The 11,922-nt window shown below is 30.6% G+C and overlaps 1 protein-coding gene across 2 annotated transcripts; it reads right to left on the bottom strand.

Moving 5' to 3' along the window:
- Nucleotides 1-725: 725 nt before the first annotated feature.
- LOC661118 (uncharacterized protein) lies at nt 726-9,434 on the bottom strand. 2 transcript variants are annotated; one of them, XM_008199531.3, is made up of 3 exons: nt 9,212-9,434; nt 4,731-5,405; nt 726-1,983 (listed from the first exon to the last, which is right to left on the bottom strand). In XM_008199531.3, the coding sequence occupies exons 2-3, from the start codon at nt 5,390-5,392 to the stop codon at nt 792-794; spliced, it is 1,854 nt and encodes a 617-aa protein (XP_008197753.1). In that variant the 5' UTR covers nt 5,393-5,405; nt 9,212-9,434; the 3' UTR covers nt 726-791. The 2 variants fall into 2 exon arrangements, with proteins under 2 accessions (XP_008197753.1, XP_064211095.1); XM_064355025.1 differs by having other exon boundaries at nt 4,731-5,401.
- Between the last annotated feature and the right edge of the window lie 2,488 nt (nt 9,435-11,922).

Raw genomic sequence — 11,922 nt, 5'->3', positions numbered from 1 at the left:
ATTATTTCAGTAATAAATTATTGTTCTGCTTTTGTTTTCATTTTTTGTTATTATCTTTTACATTGTTTCAACAGTACTCAGATGGTCCCACTCAGATATCTACTTGTCTCTTTTCTTTTAACATTACTTAAAAAATATACAATCTGTTTTCTTTCAAGAAACAACGAACAATGTTGGAATATGAAAAAATTGGTCTTACTGGTTGCCGGGGTGGCGGGGTAGATCAAAATTGGTACTTGGCAAAAATTTTAGAAAAATAAAATAATTAATTACGACAAATTCACCTGAGATACTACACTTTTTTATAAACAGTCCGTTTTATTTTCTTTTATTAGTATTAGGTATTATCACATATATTATGTTTTCTAGTTTTAGTTAATATAATTTATATTTGAAAATATGTTTTGTTTTGAGAGAGGTTAAACAGAATAGCATTAGCTTAGACTTTGCTTCCTCACATTTTTATTTTCTTTAATAAAGGCTTTTATTATTATTATTATTCTTATTATTTGTAATCAGCGAAAAATGGAGATATGTCGCCCTACCTTGGTTATTAAAAAAGTATTTTATTATGAAATTTTTTTTTTCAAAAATAACAAAAAAGTGAACGGTCAAAACGATAATAGAAAAATAATTCCGCGCCATCTTTCGGGTTAGAAACACACTACGTGTTCCCCTTAAATCTTAATACTTGAAACTGGAGGGATCAAGAAGCCAAAAATGTCTTTAATTTACAAAATAAATATATTATCTCAAAATCCAAACATATAAAAATAAGAAAATCCAAAGACTTAAACCGTGCTTTCCGTTTTGGCAATGACCTGCATGTCCTGCATATCGTCCCTCCACTTGGGGATAAACAACGAGGCACACGTATGTTCCCATATATCCTGCGGATACTTCTCCTCCGTCGTCCAGGAATCGCTCTCAATATCGTAAAACTCTATGGCCGCTGTACTTTTATCAAACATATCGTCGCTATAAAACCCCCCAATGAAGTAAATCTTATGCTCCACACACACAATCCCCGCATGATACCGGGGTGTTGGCACGGTGGTGACGACCTCCCAGCGATCATTCTTGATGTCATAAACGTCAATCGTGTCGACCAGAACCCTCGACCGCCCCTCGGGGCCCTCGGTCCAGCCCCCGCACACGTACAGGAAGTCCCCGATGGAGAGCATGACGTGGTCGGCCCGCGCCCGCAACAGGGGGGCGCAGGGCTGCCACCTGTCCTCGCTCACCGCGTAGCAGTACATGGCGGACTGGATGGAGTCGCGGTCCATGCCCCCGCTGACGAAGAGCTTCAAACTGAGGTTGTGCTCGTAGCTCGCGCCCGCGTGCTGCGTGATGTGCGCCGGCAAGGGGGCTATCATGTACCACATGTCCAGCACGGGGTCGTAGCACTCGCACGTGCTGGTGCCGTACTCGTCCACCTCGCTGGCGCCCCCCACTGCGTACAGCATGTTGCTGAGGACGTTCAGCGAGAAGCGGCATCGCTCGATCTTCATGGGGGACATGGTGGACCACTTGTCGTACCGGGGGCTGTACTTGAAGCCGAAGGGGTGGATGTTCTCCTGGAGGGACTGGTTGAAGCAGCCCCCGACGATGTAGAGCTCGTTGTTGAGGACCGCCGTGCCGAAGTTGCATTGCTCCAGGTGGGGGATTGTGGTCAAATGCTTCCATTTTCTTTCGCTTGAGAAGCAATAAGTGATTTCGTTGGTTATTCCGCTGATTCCGAAGCCCCCGATTTTTAATACCGCTAATTCCATCCCACGCGAGTTGAGTAAATTTGAGTTGGATGTAATTTTATTTGAGTTAGTTTGAATGTAAGCTTCTGATAAAATCACTTTGTAAAGTTCCCATTCGCAGTTGCGGTCCTGAAAGATCTTATTCAAGATACTATCCAATTTTCGACGGGAAATTTCTTTGAAGTGAATGTAATGAATTATTCGCATGGCATAGGAAATTCGTAGATCCCTTCTGGAAAAATAAATAATGGAATATTAATGTGTGCGTTTCGTAAGAAGTATAGTGGTTGTTTCTACGTTACACCAGTTGCTTTGTCTAGAATTTTTAACGTAATAATAATATGACTGCAGAAAAAGTAAAAAATACCCACATTTTTTTCACCAGTACAGTGTGTTATTATTCCAAGACTTGTTATTTTTTTTACAAACCCCTTTGTGAGTTTAAATTTCAGTTGCAAAGTTGCTCATTTTTATTAAAAATTTATGTTTTAATGCAAAACTTTTGAATTGATCAACTTCCTCAAAATAAATTTCTCATTCTAATTTTTGGGTCAAAAACAAGTTCAAGCTCTAGAAAGAGGTAAATTTAACACCATTTCGACCAAAATTCGGCAATTTTTCGCATTAATTTTGTTTAAATTTTTACGTTTCTGGCTGAAACATGTCATAAAATCCAAAAATTAACGTTTGACCTAATATCAGTGCTTTTTCGAAGTGGTTCAGCAAACTCTTTCCGAATTTTAAGCTTAAAAACGTACTCTAACTCTCAAAAATGCAGTTTTTTTCGCGCTAGTTCTGAAAATTTTCATTAAAAAAAAAAAAAAATGAAAAATTTCTGAAGAAAAATTTAACATTTTTTTTATTTAGTTTAGCGAAATCCTCGGCAAAACCTAGTTGTTAACCAAAGTTGTTAACATAACTTTATTTAAAGTTTTTTTTTATTTTGTGTCACTGGTGAGAAATAAAATCACGTTGAATCTTAAAAAAATTAAAAAAACATTAATAATGAATATGATTATACAGAAATCACAAATTAACAATTTGTCCATATAAAGAACGACTTACACTGGAAAATTTCAGATATTTACATTAGAAAGTGGACACAAAGGAAATGAAACTGTTGTATTTACATGACGTATTTCTTATTTAACGAGTAAATAAACGACCTTTATAGTTGTAAATACAACTTTTCTTATAGCAAGACTTCAAGTATAAGAGAAATAAGTTACTGTTAACCCTTCAAATTCAAAAGTTAGAATTTGTAAATTTGATTGAATACAGTATATTTAAAACGTTTTTTTGTTGGTAACTTTTTTTAATATCTGGATTTTAATATTAATATAACTAAGATTTTTAATATCTGAATCCTAGATTATAAACACTATTTTAAAACACGTTTCCGATAGCAACGTGTTTTCACTATTTTAAAACACGCTTCTCATAGCAACGTGTTTTAAATTAAAATGTTTCAACAAAAAAAAATTTGATTAACACTTATGTGAAAATGCTTAAAGTTTTGCTTTTGTTTTCGCACTCGTATTATTAATAGCTATTTATCTACGGTTAAACTGCTATTTCATCTACTCAAAAGAGTTTATAAAGAAATAGTATAACATTTTCTATAGAAAAAAATAATAAAAACTATACAAATTGCTTAATGTAGCAAGATTATTCTTGAAAATAAATGAGAATTCTACCAAGCATTCATTTTTATACTGATTAATGCATTAGTTAATTAATTTACATATTTATTTATGAAATGCACTGCTAGCAAAATAAGAAGAGTTGGTGAATTTAAAAACCAATCCCAGAAAAAAAAGCGATAAAAAAATTACTTTTTTCTGACGCATTACTTCTTAGCCTTTTATTCTTGAGAAGTATTGTTAACGTTTTACAAACTAAACATCAGCAAAATAAAAATAATAGGAGAGGTATCTTATCTTATACTTATCTTAGATAAGTATAGGCACAAAATATAAAAGTTATTATTCAAAAAGAACTCAAATATAACCATTTTGACCAAAATCAGCTATATTTAGATTATTTTAAACACAACAACAATAAAATAATATCATTTTTCACCCAATATAAAAACGTATACTTGGATTCTAAATTACTTTATTTTGTCGTTATTTTTTTAGAAATTCTGCAAAAGGATATAATACGTTATTGGCTAAAAACTCGAGACAATCATGTAAAAAAAGCATTTAGGAAAATCACTTTTCAAGAAAAGAAAAGTTAGTTTTGTAATTTGGATGAAATTCTCTAGTGTGATAATTTTGCCCTTTAAAGAGCAATTTACACAGACGAACTTTTAAAAATTTACACAAGGGAGTGGATGCTTTTAGATTTTTTGCAATAAAATTAATAATTAACTAATTATGTTCCAAAGTTTGTCACTTCATTGTTGACAGAATTTCGCCAAAACCTGAGTTTTTAGTTGAAAATCAAATCGTACACTTGAAAAAAACACAAAGAAAATAACGCAACCTTTGAGCGATTTTTTTAGTCCATCTTAATTAAATCTCACAAAACTGAATTATTTTTAAATTTTTTAATAATTCTTAAAAATACTACTTACTACTTAGCAAAACCAATTCGATTTGTATTTTAACGAAGACAAAAAGTTATTTTTATAAATTTTCCTAAATACAGAGAAGATGTTCCAAAACCTTTTTACTTTATTTTTGACCAAATCTCCTTAAACACCTGCATTTTTGCTAAAAATGGGCTAAAAGGCTAGAAAGACGCAAAATAATGGCAGTACTGACTCGATTTACCGGTTTAACTAAAATTTAAGCTCATAAAAGTTTTTCTTATTGACAAGCTCAAAACAAAAGACTTCCAAACGAAGCAGACAACAAGCCATGTTTGTGATTTTCTTAATTAACCGAAAAAATCAGTGTTGATTTTCATAATAAAACAATATCTGGTTTCATTATGAATTATTTAAAAAAATAAAATTGTAAAAACAATTACTTGGAGGTATCGACGTGGAAAAACCAGGCCAAAACGATCCTCAAAACGTCGGCTTCGGAACAATCAACCGGAAAATCAAGCGCTAGAAGATTTTCCAACTGTTGCGGCGTCAGTCTATAAAACTCTTTAGAATTTGAAAACTCCAACAAATGCTCGCTCATAAATCTATAAACCATCAATCTTAATTTTTCCAACGAGTAAATCTCGGCTATTGTCGCAATATCAATGCAATTGTCGATGTCAATCTGCGAGAGTAGGTACTTGGAGCAGGCCTGGATAACCGGTTCCATTTGAATATGCGACGCCGCCTCCAGAACATCCTGTATATTCCCTAAATTAAGCATAATCCTGGACGTGTAAGCGTATTCGAGTATTTGATGGAACCCGACAGCGGTGATTCCATTGAGACAGATCTCATCCTGTCTGGACTCTAGCATGTTATTTGTGAACATGGCACGGAAATAATCGCTGCATGCCGATAGAACAGCCTTGTGGGCCTTGAAAAGCTGCCCTTCGATGATCAGGGTGACGTCCAGCAGCTCGCCCTTTTCCCACAGCGAGTTCAGCCCTTTGAGCAGCGTGGTTTGGTGCGACTTGTGGTGGTAGAAAGTCGAGTTCAGGGGTTTGTTGTCGTGGAGGATTTTTTCCTTCGTTCGTGTCATTATGGCAAGCTACCTGGAAAAAGAAAGCCATTACAAGGAGATCCTTTCACTGACTTACACGCCACATTGATTTAATATCGACCTGAATAAACACAGCTAAATGGAACGATTACACACAATTAAATTATGAGTAACATCGGATTACGAAACTGTGATGTGAGAATAAAATTCCGCGGAAAAAGGACACTCGACAGGCTTCATTTGCTCAACGATGTGAAAAGTGGACGCTATTGTTGCAAGCTTCACTAAAATCGGTGTTTCATGCTGGAACCGTTCGTGTAATGCCGTTAGATGGATAATTATTACAAAGGCAATACCGTGCTGAATTCTTATTACTTTTACGATGTAATGAGGTACCGGTGGCTAACAACTGTGGTGCCAAATCCGGACAAAAATAGCTCTCGTAAGTGGAATAAACGAGAGAAAATTCGCTTCAAAAATAATTTGACAATAGACAGTACATTGTGATTTCCGAATTTTTTAAACGCTTTGTGCAATTTTTTTAACTTCCTTTACTAAATCAGTAAGGTATTACGACCACTATCAATAGTAAAGTGATGTAAAAATCTCTTGAAATAACAAAAATTTAACTGTATTTTCATTATTTTACTTTTTAGTTTTAAAAATGTAAATTTATAATGAAAATATTATAAAAGCTCTGAAGATTTGCTACTTTTCATTAAAAAATAAACCAACTTTGCAATTTCTGGTCTTAAATCAACAAAAATAAACACAAAACAAAATTCAAAAAAATATATTAAAATGCTGGTCTAAATTATAGTAATGTGGCAAAAATAGTCAAGCCGTAGACAAATATACAGCGTGCTCAAAAAATGGCGCACCAACTCAATGGTGTGTGGTAGAGAACTGGTTACATATAAAGGTAAAAATAGTAAAAAAATTCTTTGTATTAAAGTTATTGATAAATAACTAATTTTAGGTAAATGATATGTGGCAACGTTGTCTAACAGTCATAATCGCAATAGAATTTGAGCAACAATAAAAATAAATTATTTTTGAAACGGTTTCCTAGGAAATAATTCCCAGAGTGTTGACACATCTACACATTGTGATTTTTTTGATAAATTTTAATTTTTTTAAATTAAAAAAACTGCTAAAATCTGATAATAAATTTAAAAATAATTATTCATTGTTTTGTTATGGGACGATTACCTGGTATGAAACATAAAAACATAAAAAAATAATGAAAACTAAAGAAGTTAACACAATAAGTTTGTAGCTCCAGATTTTTTAAAATATGACTTTAGGAATTTTTTCAACATTTTTCCCGTAATCTGCACTTGCTTCTCAATAACGTACCACTGAGTTGGTGCGCCAGTTTTTGAGCACCCTGTATTATTATACGAGTTTTATAAGATGTTCTATTATGGCACGAATGGTTTTGGAGCACGACGATGGAGTGCTACAATTAAGTCTTATAAAACGAGTGTAGTATACTATATTTTCTACTTTCTATTTCTGTTGTTAAATTTTGTTTAGTTTAACTTATCAAAATCTGTTCAATTAACAATTTCCTCTTAATTTGTTAATTTTTCGGGCTTTATAAATAAACGACTTGACGCTGTTGACAGATCACAATACAACTTCTAAAAATTTACTAAAAGAAGTTGCCTAAAAGTTCTCTTTGTGAAACTGCTTTCGGTTTCAAAATCAACAATTTATGAAACCAAAGTAGAAAAAAAAATTATAAGCCTCAAAACACAAAACTCAGAAAGAAGAAATGAAAACCCGTTTTTTATAATTTTATTGTGACAGAATGTCATTCGTTTTTGAGGTCATTTTTAATTCGTACTTTATTATACATTTTTATCTATCTTGTACGTATATACAAATTCAAAAAAATGAAGCAACCCAAATTTAAAAAACAAAAAATAAAATAAAAAATTTATAAAAGTTATTGTACATTATTGAGACTATTAAAAGTATTACACAAAAAGCTTTATCTTTTCGTTTTTGCTTTACTTTTTAAAAGATGATTGTTTGTTGTTAATTTTTTTTGTTTTTAGGTGTCATATTAAGGGTCAGTTTACAAAAAGCAAAATTAAGATTTAATTCAGAATTAAACTAATTCGAGTAGAGTTACCATTTAAAATGTTAAGTTAATCTCGAATTAAAATTAGATTTATGAGTTTTCATGCTAATTATACAAGAAAAAAATACAAAAAACAATTGGCGCTTATAAAATAATTCAAGAACAAACAGATGAAGCCCATTAGGTTTAACTGTCGATATATACTTTTATTTTATTAAATTTACTTTATCATTTTAATTTTATTTTTTTTTTGTCGGCTATCATTTAAAAAATTAAAAATGACGTCACAACTCAAAAAAAATAGCATCGTAAATGTCACTATAATATCAAAATGTAGCATTTAAAAATATAAAATCGACCTGTTTGTCATTTTTTTTTAAAGACTAATAACAAAGATTAAATTTTGTCCGTTAATTTTTTTCTTTGTTTATTTCTAGTGATTTTTTTCAAAGTAACATCAGTACCGATTTAATTTGGAGGTTTTTGACAGCCGGTTTTTTAAAATAAGTTTATCTCAAATACGTGCCTAAAGTGCCTAAACTCCCCGAAAAGGCACCAGTTTAATACTAATATGCTAAATTTTCAGCTTATTTTTACAATTTTTTTGCAAAATAATTGTGTTTCTATGTGACAAAAGTGCTAAACCAAATAAAAAAGCAAAAATTCTAGATTTATGTTTGAGGACATTTGCAAAAAACGGTCAAAATGTTCATAACAGAATAAAAATTAGACCAAAATAACACGAATTATTTGGTGATTTGTTAACCAAGTTTAACAAAATTATTTGAAAAAAAATTTTATTTCAGTAACACGCCTAAACGCTCTAAACAAATAAATTAACAAAATTTTTTGGTCTAATTTTATAAATGTTTTTCATGATTAACGAAATTAAAAAACAATTTGTGTTTCTGGTCATAAAAACGAGCTAAAACGGTCTTAAAAGATAGTATCATTATAACTATTATACAGTTATTACTAGTTACTTTGAAGTGATTTTGGATCCTTTTTGAAATAAAAAACAATTAGATTTTTTATAACAATTATATTTTCTGAAAACAGAAAGTTTGATTTCATTTTTAGTAGGACCTGTAGGTAAATATGCAATTTGAAAAAAAAAACAAAGTTTAATTTTTCATACAGAGTGTCCCATCAGCAATCTGTCAAATTATCCTCAGCCCACTTGCATGTTTTCCCATGGCAACAAAAATATTTGTCGGCTAATTGGCCAAAGCGCACAAATTAAAGCTGCAATAACAATAAAATGCCAGGATTGTAATTCAATCAATTCTGACCTCGAAATAAAAGTTCAACCGCCCGATTATACCCTCTCACCTGCATTTCAATAAAACAAAAGAAAGTGAAGCGCTCTTTTGTTCGCGATTATGTATTAATTCACCCGGAAGGTAACAAATGTGATTTTTTCCAGTGAATTGACACTAAAAGGAGAAATTACTGTTTTTTCTAATTTTGCAACAAAGAAACAAATGGAAGCACCAATTAACTGTCTGATTAAAAACAAAGCAAAATAAATCTGTATAAATTTAAAAAGTTGTTATCAGAGCGCATCTAGGACATCCTATTTTCAATCAATTATGCGTACCAGCAGCTCTAGGTCAAATTTTCTTTTGTGGCGTGTTTTGATTCTTTTTGTTTGTGTATCATTGGTTTACCTATTTCGTGATAAGCGCCACTTACTTTATCACGAATAGTAAATAACATCCGTTTCCTAACCTCTATCCAATACAAACAAATCTTATTTTGCTTACCATATCAGGAATAGTCGATAAGTAAATCAAGCACACTTTGCCTTTCACATTTTTATTTCTGGACACACTTTATATGGAATTTAACTAGAAAATATAGAGGAGATCTGTAGGCCATCTGTATCCGTTTTGGAACGTTCTGTAACAATGAACGGATGAGATAGAAGAAATGGACGGATTGATTATTCTACGTCCACGGTTGATGCAATAAACGACCTACTGCCGGGTGGGAAAAATGTTCCTGGGCTATATTTTTCGACAAAGGAATTATTATATGCAACCAACAATACAACATCTGCTACACTAAATACACCGCTTTGTCTGGTTGTCTGCATATACTCAGCGCTTACATTTTTTTAGTACACATTTTTTTTTTGAAAAATTGCAAATAGAAAATATGTCGTTGAGCTCTGTTACCTGTTAAAACTAAAACACGTATTTCTGATACATCTTGTATCATGTGGGTGGAAATAATAATAACTTAAACGCTTTCTTAATATTAGTATTTTTGAAAACATTTTTAGTTAAAAATAACAAAATGGATAAATTTTCTTTAGTAAACAAAGATATTAATTTAGTTAGAGCAAAACAAGCTTCTGATTATAGGAAAAAAGCACTATTTGATACCACCTACACAGGCTGGTCAACTTTCAACTTAAAACTTAGAAAACCAAAATAAATGTTTGGAAAACTTGTTTTCTGTTTTTCTTGGTTATCTACAGTAAAACCGTATAGAAAAATCTGTTTTTTATTTATATTGACATTCCATACTTCGAAAAAAACCTACAAAAATATATTGTTGCAGAAAAAAAAATTTTTTTTTCATGTTTCAAAAATGAATTTTTTTTAAAACTTTCATAAGTCGTCTTTAATTTAAAATTTTAAATTCAAAAAGAAAACATATCCAATAAAACAACATATAGAGAGTGAGTCAATAGAGGATGATTTCTGAATTTCAATAAGTATGCAACCAATAATACCGCTTCCAGCTGACCAGATTGGTATTCGTTAAAAAAAATAAATTTAATCCAAGATTATATTGTTCTGAATATTGTCAAGTTTGTCTTGACAGTTTTTCTACAATTTTATAATAGATTATTATTGTTTAAAAAATAAAAAACAGTGATCTAAATCTAAATCAAAATCTAAAAATACAAAGTATACTATGCATAAATAAAAGTAAGTATTAGTTGTTTCAAAAGTATAAAAAGCCGAAGTCGCATTTTACTAAATCGTTTTTTTTTTTAATAAAACTAAGATGATTGTAAAATAGTTATTAATGATTATATCTCTCATTGAAAGTAACTATAAATTACATTAGATTGTATTTTTTAAAATGCATTATAATTTATTAATTTATAATAGATAACATATTGTTATTATTAATAATATTATTACTAATAATATTATAATAATAATAGTAATAATAATAATATAAAAAATATATAAAAATAATATATGTATAATAATAATATTAATTTTGAAAGAAAATGCGGCGTTAGCGTTTATGTAGTTTTAAAACATCTATTATATAAAAATTCACAAAGTAATAAAACGAAAGTAAAAAAAAACATTGAAAAAATTAGATGCCCGAAAAAAATTATTATAATCATAATTATTATAATTTAGCAATTTTTAATAGATTTTAGAAATAATTTTAGATTGTAAATGGAAATACTAATTCTATATTTATTTTTTAAATTTTGTGACGCCTGCACTCTGTAAATTAATTGTGAACTATTTCTGAAAAATCCTTAGATGCAACCAGAAATATTTATTACACTAACCACTTCATTTTTTAATTATTAATAACAACAAAAATAGTTTTTTAACTTTTAAATAATACTAATTCATAATACATTAAGTTGCCAAACCAACTTTTGTGATAACTGATTGAAAATCAAACAAAAAATTACGTAGTTTTTTAGAATCACATAAATTTAAACAAATTATAAAAGTGCTGTTGCAATAGAACCAGTGTGATAATTCCAAGTACAACGAAATTTCGTGCAAACATTTAGTTGTTAAAGCTCGTACTATTGATAAAATGCAATCAGCACTATTACAATGTTTTGTTGCCGAGTAAATACAAAAAAACTTTAAATTTTCCAGTTTTCTCGATGTATTTTCGAGATGCATTCTTAGAAGACATTTAACACAAATCCCACCAACATCCTATACTCCTACAAGATTAGAATTAGATCTATGAATAAAATTTCTCTGGATAATACTCGACCCAAAAATATTGATTCATGATTTAAGTTTATACGCCACGTATTTAAATACCAAAGAAAAGTACTCGTATGTTTTATTTTTACAATTACTAAGTTAGTTATATTGACAAAACAATAAAAAACAATTCGTAGTCGATCGATTCGTTGCAGTGTATTGAAAGTTGCAGCTCTTCTATCAACATAAATAATAAATGATAATCCTGTACATAATGACCATATAAAGTAAATCATAAATGATTTATGTTCGACGAATATTTTTAGTTCAGGTTTAGTTAAGTTAATACGATTTTGTCGAAGATTTTTTTCTCATGCAATATGATACGGACAATGTGCTATTTTAAATTTTTAAGGCCCACTAAAGTAGAAAAAATCGTAAAAATTCCACCCAACAACTTTTCCAAAATCTCCGATAAACGCCGGAAAAGACCAAACCCCGATTTATTTCTGTCCCTCGTCTGTTGAGCACCTGAGACATGTGCG

The sequence above is a fragment of the Tribolium castaneum genome, chromosome 2, assembly GCF_031307605.1.
Source record: "Tribolium castaneum strain GA2 chromosome 2, icTriCast1.1, whole genome shotgun sequence".
Taxonomy (NCBI): Eukaryota; Metazoa; Arthropoda; class Insecta; order Coleoptera; family Tenebrionidae; genus Tribolium; species Tribolium castaneum.
The sequence above is the reverse complement of the archived record's forward strand: the minus strand, read 5'-3'. Positions and strand labels throughout refer to the sequence as shown.